The following is a 15,344-nucleotide window of genomic DNA, read 5'->3' on the forward strand; positions in this document are numbered from 1 at the left end:
AGTCGAAGTGGGAAGTCCCCCCCACTTTGTGTAGCAACCATTTTTGGGCCTTGACCCCATAAAACATTTACAGAAAGCCATTAAACTTACCCTGAAGAGCTCCGGGGCTGGATGAAATATCTAATTTATTAAGTTCAGGTGTGCAAAAAAAAAACAAAAACTCATTGGTTGCAAGCAACAAATCCACCACCAGAGGGCACAGTGCCTCTTAAACAATAGATCAACCTGATCCTCCGAGCTGCAGATGTAACGCTACTTCCAATTGGCTACGACAGGTTGAGCGGGTTATGATAAAACGCCTATGATTGGCTACCCTTTGAGGGGGCGGGGCTACGGGGGGCATTTCATTGATATACCCTACAGCTGGTGGAGGCAGATTAGCCACACTGAGTGAATGGTGAGAGGAAAGTGATGACGGCTTATTGTCGAGGGTTTTTAAAAGAGGGCAAGAGAATTGTTTCGTTGTTTTAAAGGGTGGCTGACCAAAGAACACAAAAGACGAAGCCAAAAAAAGAAAGGAAAATGCTCTGCCACGTTACTCGTCCGGACTCGGTGGTGATGGAAGTGGAAGTTGACGCGAAGGCGAACGGAGAAGACTGTCTTAACAAGGTAAGACTGCGGTTAAAAATGCTCAAAATGTTGAGCCTTTATACGTGCCGGGGCTGTTTTTCGTCTTAATTTAAATAAACATTTGTTGCTGTCGGGGATGCGGAGGAAATGCGACGAGGCTTGTTGCCGTCTCAGCGCCCCTGAACTTGTCCGCTTCTTTTAAAACTTTTTTTTATTTTAATGAACTGGTCAGTTATTTTAAAAATAAACGTCCAATTAGGAAGCAAAGAAGCTGTCTTCTTTGCTGTGCCTGGAAGTTGTTTGCATTTGTTTAGCTCCCCGTAACAACAAATGTCACAAAGACCGAGCAAAACTAAACATTGTGGACATTAAGTGAACAAGTGTTTGTTTTTTTTTTTGTTTGTTTTTTTTTTTTTTTAAACGTTATAGACCTAAATATTGGTTTCCGTGGCGGCGTGAAAGTTTTTAAGAGTTGATGAGACTCTTCCTGCGTTGTCAGAAACAGATGGCTTCCTCCGAGGTTACTACAGGTCATTTCTCTGCAACACTCAACCTGAGCAGGAAGTAAAACAAGATCTCCGAGAAAGAATCTGAATCATTCGGTCTCTTTCTGAATCTCAACAAACGCGATTGTACTGAATCCATGCAACACATGCAGACTTTGAGTCGTGCAGGAATGATGATGATGATGATGATGATCCAGCAGTCGATATACTGTATATTTTTATTTATTTATTTATTAGAGCTGCATGATTTCAGGATATGAAATGTAACTTTCAAGGCATTTTTCTGTTTTATCCATTAGTTTTTCTCAGTTAAATGCAGAAACTCTTCTTTTTTATATATATATATATATATAAGCATTAAAACATCCACTCCCTAACTGCTGATTTACATTTTTAGCATGTTATTTATTCAGTTATTTATTTATTTAACCATTTCTACCTTTTGTGATGAGCCCCCAGCCGCTGATGTTGGAAGTTCTCCGTACCGTCGCTTACATTTTTAAGCTCTGTCCGTCAGATTAAAAAGAGAGAATACAAAGAAGTTGTTGGTAAAATCTAAAGGATACATACAATGTAGATCTTAGGAATATCCTACTTTCCTGCTTAATTATGATACAAGCAACTTTTTAGCTCTCCATAGAAAAAACCCCTGCGCCCACAAGTCAATCCAGTTGTTTAAAAAAAGCACTTTCTTTCACACTTTGTCGTATTTTTTATTTTTTAAAGACAGCCATGCAGAATTTAATATTTAACGTACAGTATTCTTCGCATGTCCCCCTCTGCAGTGAAAAGTGGCCTGCAGGCTCCTGCTTGTGTTACCGCCAAGTATTGTGAGGTCTACAAAAGCTGTACACATTAAAATGAATTTCAGCTGTAAGGTTAAATATAATGAATCTAGGTCTAAATTTAATTTCTGTACCAAAGAAACTCTATCAGTGGGCTCGGTTTAATTGCTACTAAGGAATAAAAAAAAAAACAGCTTATTTTGTATGCGGGGCATTTTCCCCAACTTGCTTTGAGGAACCGGTGGGCATTATCTTTGCCTCCAGGCTGTCTAGAGATGTTCTCCAGTTGTTATGTAATAGCATGGTTATCCCTGATGCAGTGCAGCTCAGAGTGGGTTAGGTTTGAGGAGCCCCCCTTGAAAGGATTAAAGTTTGCATCCCAGCTTGTTCGTTCACACGTTAAAAACCTCCTATGATCTGGAAAGTCACTCGAGATTCTTGCCTCCGCTGCCTAATCAGCGTCCTCTAAAAGCTGGTTTGATTCCAGCGTCCTCTCAGTATTCCCCCCCCCCTTTTTGTCTGAATTCCCTTTTCTCTGACCCAGTTTCCCGTACCTTTCTGTAGGTTTGCAGAAAGTTGGGCATCATTGAAGTGGACTACTTCGGTCTGCAGTTCACGGGCGGCAAAGGAGAGAACTTGTGGCTGAATCTGAGGAACCGCATCTGCCAACAGATGGATAACGTGACGCCCTGTCGGCTGAGGCTGCGAGTCAAGTTCTTTGTGGAGCCCCATCTCATCTTGCAGGAGCAGACAAGGTACTACTGATGTTTGTTGTTGTTTTTTTTTTTTTTACTTTATGCAAGTTCCAGCAGGTAATCTGCAACACACAGCTGTAGCTGACCTGACTTGCAGGTGCTGGTAAAACGAAAACACAGAGGCAGATCATAATCTGATGGCTTTGTCAGCGCAGGGGAAATGCCCTTTAGTAACCCTTCCTCCAGGCGCGTCTGGGTTTACTATAGGTCATTCTGCTGCAGCGTCAGATGAAGCAGCGCTGGGGCTGTGTGTCATTCTCAGGCTCCCAGCCTCCCCCACAGGGACCCTGTGGGTTCTCTGGCCCAAAAGGACCTCTGGCTACGGCTCCCATTGAACTGGAAATGTTTGATTGTTTTGGGCCGTGGTTTAAACAAAAGATCCCCGTTTAGCTTTTTCCACATATGGTTTGGAAATAGGCTGGTATCCGGGGACTCTCCCATCAGGGGGATTGTTTTTTACGGTGATGTCACTGGTTACAGCTGTGCCTCAGTCATTGGTTTGATTAAAACCTATTACTTTGTGCATTTTTTTTTTTTTAAACTACAAGGACTGGTGATTAAACTGACCCTTTATCACTTTCCTTGGCTAGATTAACTTGAACATGTTCCAGATAAAGTAGCCTCGCTTTGATAAGTCCACATTCCCCTGTGCTGACTTTACATTACAAGTCCCCCAACTTTGCCTTTTGGTATAGCTGCTGCTGAGATATCCACCGTTCCATATTGCAGAACAGAAACTAATTGTATATAAATCAAATGAATACTTGAGGAAACAAATCGGCATACCCCTCCTTATGCTTTTGCAGAAACTCACCAGAGCGATTAATTAAACCTGAGCATTGCTGCTTTGCAACGATGCGTCTTGAGCACTGTATAATCCAGACTCAAATTCCCTGCATGTGTACGCATACCTGGCAAATAAAGCCGACTCTGATGCGCTGCTGGCCGTTTGGTCCACTTTCATCCACTCCTTTCCCCCACGTCACCTTCAAGATATTACATTTCCTTTAACGGGACAAATCTGTATCCGATTTTGACAGCCGCCGACTACTACATCCCGCTAACCACACATCGTCTTTGTTTGTGCCGGCCCGTATTTGGCAGCATTTGGAGTAGTGGGGGAGAGGAAGGTGAGGGGGGGGGGGGCAGGAGAGGACACTTGGCTGCCTGTGCTCTGACCCCCACTAGATTAGAAGTGGTTATCTAGCCTGCTGGTGTTGACTCAGAGGATAGTTTGGGGGGGGATGGGGGTTCATTGGGTTGCTAACACAAAGACGTGCCGCTGCAGAGTAACATTCCCAACTGGATTCTGTCATTTTTAATCCTGATGGTAATCAATTTTTGTTTTATGCATGGAAAAATTGGCCCGATTTGTGTGTTTTTTAATGTTTCTAAAAGCTTATTTGGTGTAATTGCTGTTGCAGCTTCTGCTGTCACCTTTCACCCAGTTCAGTTGCAGAGCTTCTCCACAAGAGCTGGTGTGACGGCATGATGAGTAGACGTGACTCATGGTGAAACGGCTCCGGTTATACGTTTACCTGCCTGTAGGCCACTTCCCATTGGGGACATTTTGCCACTTCATGCATATGCGGGTGATCCGTTTCTTTAGTTCCTCCTATATGAGAGTAGATGAGAGCTGGAGCAAACACGGCTGCCGTTTTGTTACAAAGCCGGTTACAGTCTGGACGGGATGACCAACGCAGTTACGCCCTTCTAGTGTCTGCTTACGTAACGCCGTGGCACAGAGCTGCTTATATAAGCTGATGTGTTCGCTGCCACGTAAAGCCCCACAGGTCGCATTAGTGCTCAGTTTATTCTCCTAATTTACCATTTGTATGGAGTTTCTTGGGTTGGCAAACGGAATGACAAAGTGTTTACGGTAATGCCTTTTTTATGATGGAGCCGTTTATGATTTGTTCCATTTTTATTTGCATTAGTTGTAAAACCATGTGGACAAATCTGTTGCCAACTTTGGGTCATATCCATCTGAGCTGTAAGCTTTCTGTCGCAGCTGTGACTCCTAAAATCCACCTTCAAGCTTATTGCTTTGAGAGCCTCTTTCTGCCCCGTTCTCCCAGGCATTATTTATAAATCTGGATTTCACAGCTGGCTTTGAGCACTTTTTGCAAATAAAGTGCTTTTATCTGGATGGAATATCCCCAGTTTTTTTTTTTTTAAACCAGCACCCTGCATTGAAACTGTCGTATTAGGCAAATACATCAAAGGTGGTCTTATTTATTAAAAATTGGGAAAATCTGTTGTACAAGAATGATTATTTAAGTTTTTTTCCCCTTCTGCAAACTGACCCAGAACCCTCAATGACCACCTCCATTATTTGCACCATTAGACATTACTCTCTGGAGGCTGCTGAGGTTTAAATATGTTAATCATTTTCCCTTCATTAGTGCTCACATTTAGCATTCTGCTCATGCGAACACAGCACCCCTTAAGATGAAATGTTTTTCCTGTGTTCAGTCTTTAACTTTAAATGAAAATAAAGGGAAAATTGTCTTGAATAGTTTATATATTTTTTTTCAAATATACCAAGTAAAAATGGAACCAAACAGGAATAATCCAAAGGTATTTTAAACTTTGTCACGGGACACCTTCTGTTATATAATTTCAAACAAGAAATAGACTGATTCAGATGACCTGAAAACAAAAAACTGTTCATGGAAACTTTTATTTTTTTTCCTCTCTTGGCTTCGGTCTTGTGACGGTTGCTCTGTGCAGAAATCTTTCCCGGCTGTTTGGATGAGTTTCAGCAAAAGGCTACTAAACTAAAAAAGCTCCACCATGCAGACATGAACCGCTATGAGGTTCTAACATTATATCCTTCTGCAAAAAAAGAACCTCATCTACTTGTATTAAGCCCAGATGAAACGACGTAGAACAGAATAAAATTGCATTTATTGGAAACTCGTATGCATACAGCTGGCAAAATATGAACACTTGTTTCCATTGAGTAAAAGTGGGAAAACAAATTTTTGTAGGTTTTTAAGTGCATATTGGACTGATTTGTCAGTTTTACTCCCTATAAAGTAAGAGGTTTACACAGCTGATGTTGGCAGGTTAGTTTCCTCAGGTACTGAACTATTGTTAAACTTTGTTGCCTTAAGGGAGTGTGGAAGGCTGTTTTTGCAACTGGAAATACTTTCAGAATAATTTCTTGTGACGAACAGAAACGTACAGTAGCCTTCTTTCAGTCAGATGACCAGAGTGCAGCAAAAACTGGAGGTTTCATTAACCTGTGCTCCATAAAACCAGAGAAGGCACATTTAACAACCAAAGATTTTCTCTTCCACTGCAATAAAGGGACTTCAAATGTAGGAAAGATGGAAATATGATGGAACATTCTCATGGATTTATTTTTATAGCCGTTTAAAACCTGTGCACACACTCATACTTTTAACTGGCCCATCCCCTGTAGTTGAAGTGCTTCCATTATTTTAATGTTTTTGTTGTATAAGTCACTTCATCAACACTGTATCTCCGCAAAAGCTTTTACTAGAAGATGTTTTTTCAATTCGGCGACCCCCGAAAAGCCTGAACTGTATCTGCAACCTTCAGTTTGTACCCGTTTTGTTCAGTCTTCTCTGGATTGAGAGCTTGTTGTGGTATTTATTCAACACCACAAGTTGAAGTCTGTGCTTGGCTGTAATTATCGTTTTTACCGGCCTGTGACCCAAGCAGTTTAGCCCACAAACAGCCTCTTTGTTTCATCTCTACGTGGCTTTCAGTTCAGTTTGTCACAGTGCAAGAAGCGTGTGTGTGTGTTAAACCGAGTGCCTGGAATTAATGTGCTGCTACTTTATGTTAAAGTGTTCGTTTACAAGTTTCTTCACAGTCCGCCCACAGCATTTTCTTTTCTCTAGATGTCGAGCAGAGGTAACTACAGGTCATTGACTGGGAGTAACCTCCATGCACATAGCTGCTGGCAGCAAGTTATTTGACTAGCTCACAAACCGCATTGTTGGGAGTCCGCCCACTGAGGTTGGAGGCTCTGATGCTGATTGGCTGAATGTAGAGCAGTCTCCGAAGCAGCAGTGTTGAGTTTCACTTTGTGGGAACGTTTTGTTCCTCTGTGTTGTAAAACCAACTGACTGAGTTTGACACTGGGTAAGGGCAGAAACGATTAAAACGCACCGCTATAAAAAAAAAAAAACTGTCCCAGTCTATAAAAGGCGGACTGGGGTGGCAAAATGTAGGCGTCCGCGTCTAAAACCCGAAGGACTCGCAGACTGAAGAATTATCTGAACTGTTAAAGGCCTACGTACATGTTGACGATAAAGTCTGAGTTAATTAAAGTTTTAAAAAGGATTATGCATCAAACGGGTGATCTCTTTAAAGGCTAGAACGACGTGATGTAAATGGTATAATGCAGGAGAAAGTAGGCCAGGAGACTTTGGTCTCAACACAGACTTCCTGGCATTCAGTCTTGTGTGTTGTGCTGCAGGCCGCATGGAGAATAAAGGCGATGCTGCGACTGTTTCTGAAGAACACGTGTGCATGTTTGTGTCTGAGCGTTGCTTCTTGATCCTGTAAATAAAAAGAACTGAGCCACGAAGGGGGGGGAAGAGAAACTTGGCTGCTAATGAACTGTAATTTCCACGAAGCCTTTAGAGGAAGAGTTATTTAGTCTTCATTTCTAGGTGTGTTAACCTAATTAGATTTGAACGTGGCTCTTGATTACATTTCCTCAGAACAAAGGCGAGTGGCACAGACGTCTGTCTTCTCTGGACCGCATGCTGCCAAACAGCGTTTTGGGCTTCTGGACACTTGCTGCTGCAGCGCTCCGAGTGTCTGACTGACCTTAGCAGGTGCTGAGGCGCCGTCCAGCACCGCCCGACCCTGCCACGATGGTCCGTACAGTTGTCGGCTTAAAGGAAACGGATACGTCTTTAACCGGAGAACTCATGTGGCCAAAGCTGAGTGAATGGGTAGTCGCGGTATTAGAATATTTACATGAGGCTTTTTGAAACAAAAGAAGTTCCTCTTCGGTTTGTGTTCGGGTTTGTAGCTCATTATATATTTATTTATCACCCCTCTGAAATCTAGAGTGGTTTAAAAAAGCGGTGGGAGGCCAGAGCAAAGCGACCGTGAATGTCCCCAGCTTGAATTGAAGTTAATGTGGTGATTCTGAGGATTTAACAAATTTTAATGGGGCACATCCAGGTTTTTAAGTCGTGTTTGTTTTCTTCTCTGTAGGACCAGAGAGAAAAGGGGATTATTTATTTTTTTTATATCCCTTTTTCTAGATGATGCTCCTAGATCTATATTGGGCATTTCTTGTAAACGAGGGCAAAGTGTTGCACAACAAACCGCAGCAATATGTGGGGGCGGGGCAGTGCGGTTATTCTTTAATCTGCAAAAGAGAGACCGGTTTGGCCACCGGTACTTTTTTTCTGGTATATTATTAAAACAGGTTTTAGGAATGGTATGACTGAAAGTTAAAAACAGCGAATGTGTTCACTAGCTGCACCGTGTCTATTTGGGAGCAATGCAACAAGTTTGTTGTTTTGACTCCCGGACAGGCGTCAATGTTTTCAGAAAGGACTGAACGAAAGTCCGACTGCCTCAGATTTTAAGCTCGTTTCCATTACGAGACTTTGTGGGGGAGTTCTGTTGACTCGCCGGTTTTCAGAAGATGGCTCTCTGTGGGAGAACGTGTCCGCTCCTCCGTGTCTTGTTGCTCCTCATGGTGGTTTGCATATTTGATATATCTCATCTGGTTTTTCTCAGAAGTCGGACGGGAACAGCCATGAGCGGTTATCTCTGCCGCAGGGCCCGATGACCTGCTGCTGCGCGGCCTAAAGCGGATGTTCCTTATAAAAAATAAAAAATGTGCTCATGGATGTGCACAACATTGAGTCATGGAGACGCAGACGAATAAGTGGTGGTTGTTTTTATCTCTTGTGTCTGATAAACCCGCTCCGTGACCGATGGTAACCTCGCCGGGCCTCGTGTGAACTAGAGTAACCCCCGCCGCTTGCCCTGCAGTTACCTTCTTTGCCAGCAACCTGTTAAACTCCCAGTCAGGTTGGCTCCATTGTTTGCGTCAGGCAGGTATGTCACGAGCGGCGCTCCGTCACATGATGCCTGCTGGGGCCCACACAATGGAGCTCAGTGTTTGTGTGCTGGAGGGACTGGGATGTTTAACACCATATCAAAGCCCTGTTTGTTATGCCTGAGGCTGGCGGGGCCACGGGGGGGTGGTGGGGGGGGGGCTCGGCCTGTTACAGTCTGGCCCTCGCTCGGTGCGTGTGCCGCTCGGCTACTGCTGCCGCTGCTTGGGAGCGCTGCTTGCTGGCCGAGGCGTGTCCCTGTTGTGATGTGAAACGGCTGAAATACACGTTCCCCGTGTTTTTTGTTTCCTTTTTGTTCTGAGTTGCGCTTGTTGATCCTGTTTGATGACGAAGCGAACGCCATGCCCTTTTTGGCTTATGAAATTTCCAGACTTTTCCTACAAACAGCTTAGAATAAAATGAAACGTCTGCACAAACTAAAATGGTGCTGAGCGCATCGTGCTGCGGAGATGTGTTTGCTACGCTACAAAAGGCCGTGTCAGGCACAGTTTTCAGTCGGGATGTTAAAGGAAAGTGACATGTGGGTAATTTTTTGTTATTTTAATGTAGCAGTCGGGTTGAGACGGGTTTCTGATCCTCTTCAGGTTACTGTGGCACAGGTCATATGACTGACGGACGTGCGAGGCTTTAGTTCAGGTTTCCTGACGTACGGAGTCGGTCGAAGTGTTCCTCCCACTCGCGTGTTGCCTCCTGCAGCTGGAAGAAAAGGTTCCTTACGCTTCTAGTGGGAAAACAATGGGAAAGGCCCACTGTTTTCTCTAAAAGGAGCCCCCCCCCCCCAAAACACAACACCAGAACTTTGTGTTCTCATTGAGACTTCTAAGCCTGAACTGCAGCAGCTGATTCGCTCACTTTACTGTGGCATTTATAATCCATCCTCGGTGTATTTTAACCATCTTGTTCCTCCTTCCCTTAAACGTACAACTTAAATCCCACAACAGCCGAGCGAAAGTGGATCCAAAAATGGCTTTTTTTTTTTTTTTAAAGGAAGTAAAACTGGGGAAAGTTTTTCCCTCTTGTGGCTTTAAATGTTCTGCAAAACTCTTGCTTTTGACATGCTGACCTCGTTGTGGATTACTTGGTGGAAGTAGGTTGGGAAGTGAAACCGGACCGTTTGTTGCACGTCTGCCGCTTTTTTTTTTTTTAAACGTCCAGTTTTAGCACGCGGCAATCGAAGCGCCTCAGTTCATGTTCTCCATTCTTGTTTTGTCTTCCTCAGACACTTGTTCTTCATGCACGTGAAGGAGGACCTCCACAACGGGCACCTTCGCATGTGCTCAGAGCAGGCGGAGGAGCTGAGCGCTCTGCTGGCGCAGGCCGAGTTTGGAGACTACAACCAGAACACGGCCCAGTACTGGTACTCAGAGCTGTGTGGAGAGGAGCCCAGCACCGCTACGATGAACAGGTACGGCACGCAGCCTAAGACCTGCTCACATCTAGGCAGCAGAAGCAATAAGCCGATGACAATCAATGATCAGATCCTTTAAGTTTTCACTCCTTTTTTTTGAGAATCTGCAAAAGGTCCAAAGCAAACGGTGGCTGAATTGCGTAATGTTGGCTTAGCAATACAGATATCTAAGGTTAATAACAGAAGATCCCTCGACCGCATGGTGCTGTAAAAACATTCAGAGCCACTGAATAAACACAGCAGCTGACAAGAGATCAGATAACTTGTGTTTGCAGACTACCCCCTTTCTGGCTGACCTTTCTGCTGCACATTTCTCCATTAAACCAGCATGATGGTGTCGCACTATTCCCTTTATTTTTTCCCCCACTTTGAAAACATGACCTCCTGTTGCTTTATCAGAAATGGTGTCGAACCAGAGTGGAAGGCCTGTTCCATTCTGATCCCTGTCCCACCTTCCTAACCCTAAAGTGTCCAAATCAACAAACACCGACCATTGCTCTGTTTTACATCAGCTTTTATCTGCAGGATGTGGTGCATTTAATCTCATCCGCATAATCATTTTTGATTATTTCTAAAGGGTTCACAAACTAAAACAAGCTTTCAGGCATGGGCCTGTATCAGGTTCTCATGACGTAACCTTGGACAGTGGCATGTCTGAATCAGAAACCCCAGAGTGATTGAGATCTGGCTTTAGTCAAAGCATCAGTAATTAATGCTTAAATACACAATAAGTCAGATTTTATATATTGTCACGGACTTAAGCAGACCTGCTGAATTTGGTAGTTTTAGTGCTGCCTGTAAACATGACACCTGTGTATAACAAGCTAATATTAGCTCCAGCTTTAAAACAGCCTTACTTTAAGAACAGTGGTGGCTGTTTAGTTTCCACACGTCTGTTCTTTTCATGATCAAAACCATTGCCAAAAAAATTGCCTTTTTAAGCAAACAAGGCTTTCAACCTTTTTTTAAAAAAAATGTGCTGCTAAAGGTAGCGGAGTGAGAGCGTCACTCCAACATCCATTCATAAGCCTGGTCTTGTGTTACCTGTTGAATTTAATCAACCTTTCCCTCTCTGCTCTGCAGCATCGTCTCCAGACACAAAGCTCTGGAGGGTTTCAGCCAGGCCTCGGTGGAGTACCAGGCCTTGCAGCTCATCTCAGCCCTGGAGCATTACGGCGTGGAGTGGCACTGGGCTCGTGACGCAAACGGTCAGCGGCTGGCCATCGGCGTGGGGCCAGAAGGCATCGCCATCTGCAAGGAGGACTTCAGCCTAGTTAACAGGTATGTTCAGCCATAATATTAAAACATTTTCGATTTTTTTTTAAATTATTTTAGAAATTACACGTATTGATTTCTTCTGCTGTCTGATTTTTAGAGTAAGCTACCCCATCATCCAGATTGCCACTCAGTCGGGGAAAACCGTCTACCTGACTGTAACGAAGGACACGAATGACAGCGTGGTTCTGTTGTTCAAGCTGATCAGTAACCGGGCAGCGAGCGGTCTGTACCGAGCCATCACAGAGACGCACGCCTTCTACAGGTGAGATCGGCTAACGATGATAGTGATGGATTCATCTTTGGTTAAATGTGTGCTTTAGCTCATAAAAGGTGAACCCTGCACTAAACCTTATCTGTGGTAGGTGAAGGAAACACTTAACTTTGAGCCCTGCTGCCCTGCATGCTGGCTGTTTTTATGTGGCTGTTTGCAAGCAAGTCTGTTAGTCATTCACCTACAGAAGGCCAGCGGAGCATGAGTGATGCTGCCAAACACCTGAAACGTGCTCCTTTGGGCACGCAGTGTCCTGCATTTTTACACATTTGTTAATGTTCTGTGAAGGCAAATTAGAGCAAATGCATCCTTGTTCCCAAAGTTATTCATTATTTTCAGTGCAAATGGATAAGTTTGACTTTTTCATACCCCTTTTCTCACATACTCACTAAATTATATACATTTATACATAATGTTTGCTAAATTTATTATCTTAGTAGATGGTCTGAAATATTCATGCAGAAGTAGTATTGAATAATCCAGTGATGCCTAATATTGTGTTCAATCTGCCAAAGGTTTTATAATCTGTAGTAATTTAGCACCAGATTTGTTTTTTGTTTTTTTAAAGTCAAATGTTTTTTTCCTCTGGATATTAATAATTTACCCCTCCCTCCCCCCTAGGTGTGACACAGTCACCAACGCAGTGATGATGCAGTACAGCAGAGACTTTAAGGGTCACCTGGCTTCCCTATTCCTCAACGAAAACATCAACGTGGGCAAGAAGTACGTCTTCGACATCAGACGAACCTCCAAGGAAGTGTACGACCACGCTCGGCGTGCGCTGTACAACGCCGGCGTCGCCGACCTGGTGTCCCGCTCCGAGGGTGGGGAGGGCTCGTCTCCCTCTCACTCGCCGACCAGGGACGGCCAGCAGGACAAGGGGCTGGACTGCAGCAGCTGCCAGCAGAGCCGGGCCCTGCAGGAGCGGCTGCAGAAACTCAAAGAAGCTCTGCTGTGCATGTTGTGCTGCGAGGAGGAGATCGACGCCGCCTTCTGCCCCTGCGGCCACATGGTGTGCTGCCAGAACTGTGCGAATCAGCTGCAGGTGAGGCCGCTATCCATGCTTGGAGGAAACCATGACCTTTTTTTTTTTTTTTTTTTTTTTTTTAAAACAAAAGCCTTCAATTTTGAAGGTTTGCTCGTCTTGCGTCGGCTCAGATGAACTCGTATTCCTTATGCTGGGATTTTGCAATTTCCCTAAAACAGTCTAATGATGTTTCAGCTCCCTGGTCTTATCCTTTTATGGCGCTTTTAACAACATCCAGAGGCTTGCTGAAACTCCGACGACCTGATTGTCCCCTCGTTTAATCAGCTAAATGCGCCCGTCTTTGTGGAGGCAGTTTGCCCGCGTGCGTGAGTTTCTTTTAAAGGGATTACAGCAGCCAGGCAAATCTCCTCGCCATTAGCTGAGCTAGGAGCCGTGACCTAGCTGCTGAGGAGGTGAACGGGTTGGCCACCAGAAGAAGTTCTAACTTCATTTATTTTTTTTTCCAAAACTACTTTTAGTCATTATAAAACTTGAGTGATCTGATCAGTGTTTACCATTTACTGGCTCTGTTATTGTCTATAAGGGGATTGTTGGTAGCGCTACCATGATCTATAAGGAGATTTAGTGACTCTTGGTGTTTTACTAGATTTATATAGAGTACAAATGTGTACTTTTTTAACTTTGTAGTTGTGGAGGTTTTTTTTATAGACAAACTCAAAGAATCATACATGGTTTTTCAAAATTTAAAAGCATCTGAGAAGCGTGGCATGCATTGTTTATCTGTGGCAGTAATTTTTTTAGAATCATTGTTCTCGTTTGCAAATAAGCACAGCCAGGTTGGATGGGTTGCCTGTAAACTGCAGTTTTCAGTCTTGCCACAGATTTTCAGTGCATTGAGGTCTAAACTTTGACGGAGGCGCTTAAATACACGTTGATCTTAACCAGATGTTCCCGAGGTCCTTTCTTGTGCCAAATGGAAGTCCTTTCTAGAACAACTTTTATTTAAACAAAACTGAGTTAAACATGGATTAATTTTAACAATTAAACTGCTGATGGAATTGGCTGCGTTGACTTTTAAGTTTTAGTATTTGTTTAGTAAGGAGGGCTAGAGGCACATGCTGCACTAAAGATTTTTATTTGTAAAATCTTAACCTAAATAGATTTTTTTTTTTTTCTTCTTTCTGCTGCACAATTGAGTTGAGTCTACTACTGAAAATCCCACTAAAATGTGTCAAAATCTCAAACTTTAGCCAAAAAAAAGGTAGAGGCTATGAACACTCAACGCCACTGCCATGTACGAGGCTTAAATATTTAAGTTGCCGTGCAGAGATCATTAAAAGCTGTTCCCTCTCCTCCCTCAGCTGTGTCCTGTGTGTCGGTCGGAGGTGGAGCACGTGCAGCACGTCTACCTGCCCACCTGCACCAGCCTCCTCAGCCTGACGCTGAACGACAACCACCAGCACCGCAGCAGCAGCATCCCCGCTCCCATCCACAGGGACACGGACTCTCCTCACAGCTGCTGCTCCACCACAGAGTACAAACACAAGCTCTGCCATGCGTGAAGACTTTATGAAGCCGCCAAAACTCCTTTACGAACACTTGAAAAAAAAACCACCAGCAGAGTTTCACAAAGAAGAAACATCCCTTATGATTGATACTCCACACCTTTGGATTGCTCTGAGTTTTCTTTTTGTCACTCTGTCAAATACCATAGTTTTCTTTTTGTTTTTTTTTGTTTTTTAGATTTTGCTCTTATTGTTAAATTATGGGATCAGTTGATCTGATGCTGAATTATCTCTGAATTTGTACATTTTTGTCGGTCGCTTGCCATTGCATTTCTTTGCTCACAGCTCCAGAAGGCAGTGATTGTGTAGAGGAGCTAACTGTGGTGGAATTTATTAAGTTATATTTTTATGTTTGACATTTTAAAACTCCTGTTTTACTTTGAGTACTAGGGTCTAGGAGAGTATTTCACTTTTGTCTCTTTTCTCATGCCAATCAGAGGAGTATTTGGAGACTAAGCAGTCCTGCTGCCAAATATAGCTCTGGATGCTAATTGGATAAACGAGGCACTAAGACTCTCGTCCTTGCTGGCCAACACTCCCTAAACCATTTAACTCCAAAAACTGTTCTTGATTATAGAGTAAAACATTAAAAGTGGTTCTTAAAGAATCTAAAGTTGGCACAAAGCAGGAGCTGCTTCCTCTAAATGGCCTTGACTATAAATTTCTTCTCTGGGTTTTATTAGTTTGTTCTCTTGGACATTTTTTTTAAGGGTACAAGGAGATATTTATGTGCAATACTTGCTTGCTTTTTTTTTTGCCAAGCTTTTCACCCTCACGTTTTATTTAAATTCAAAGGATATTTAATTCTAAAAAGGACTTTGACACTTTAGTAATGTTTTTTTCATGTCTGTGGGGAGGTTTGGCTCTGATGTAGCAGCAAGCTTTTTTTATTTTATTTTTTTTATACAAGCTTTCCTCGGATGTTTTTGTATTTCTTGAAAAGACAAACTTTGCTTCTTTAATGCTGACAAGGTTGAGGAAGGACTGTAATTCTACCATTAAGTAGTGATTTGTTTCTGTTTTCTGAAGCAATTACCACAGATATCTGTAAATTAACTCAAGTGAAAGGCTTTTTGTACACACATTGCTTTTAACAGTTGAGAAAGTATTAAAGTTTTGTTTTATAAATACA

General features: G+C 43.2%; 1 protein-coding gene across 1 annotated transcript; it reads left to right on the plus strand.

Moving 5' to 3' along the window:
• Positions 1–364: 364 nt before the first annotated feature.
• On the plus strand, positions 365–15,344 carry mylipa (myosin regulatory light chain interacting protein a). The gene is made up of 7 exons (XM_012865991.3): positions 365–609; positions 2,426–2,616; positions 9,922–10,107; positions 11,194–11,391; positions 11,486–11,650; positions 12,281–12,704; positions 14,009–15,344. The coding sequence occupies exons 1-7, from the start codon at positions 523–525 to the stop codon at positions 14,207–14,209; spliced, it is 1,452 nt and encodes a 483-aa protein (XP_012721445.2). The 5' UTR covers positions 365–522; the 3' UTR covers positions 14,210–15,344.

This window comes from Fundulus heteroclitus, chromosome 13 (assembly GCF_011125445.2).
Source record: "Fundulus heteroclitus isolate FHET01 chromosome 13, MU-UCD_Fhet_4.1, whole genome shotgun sequence".
Lineage (NCBI taxonomy): Eukaryota > Metazoa > Chordata > Actinopteri > Cyprinodontiformes > Fundulidae > Fundulus > Fundulus heteroclitus.

Excerpts from the sequence above, each read along its gene's own strand:
- mylipa (XM_012865991.3), top strand. The coding sequence starts at position 523 with ATGCTCTGCCACGTTACTCGTCCGGACTCGGTGGTGATGGAAGTGGAA. Across the intron at positions 2,617-9,921 it reads ATCTTGCAGGAGCAGACAAG|ACACTTGTTCTTCATGCACG; the intron begins GTACTACTGATG and ends TGTCTTCCTCAG. Across the intron at positions 12,705-14,008 it reads ACTGTGCGAATCAGCTGCAG|CTGTGTCCTGTGTGTCGGTC; the intron begins GTGAGGCCGCTA and ends CTCCTCCCTCAG.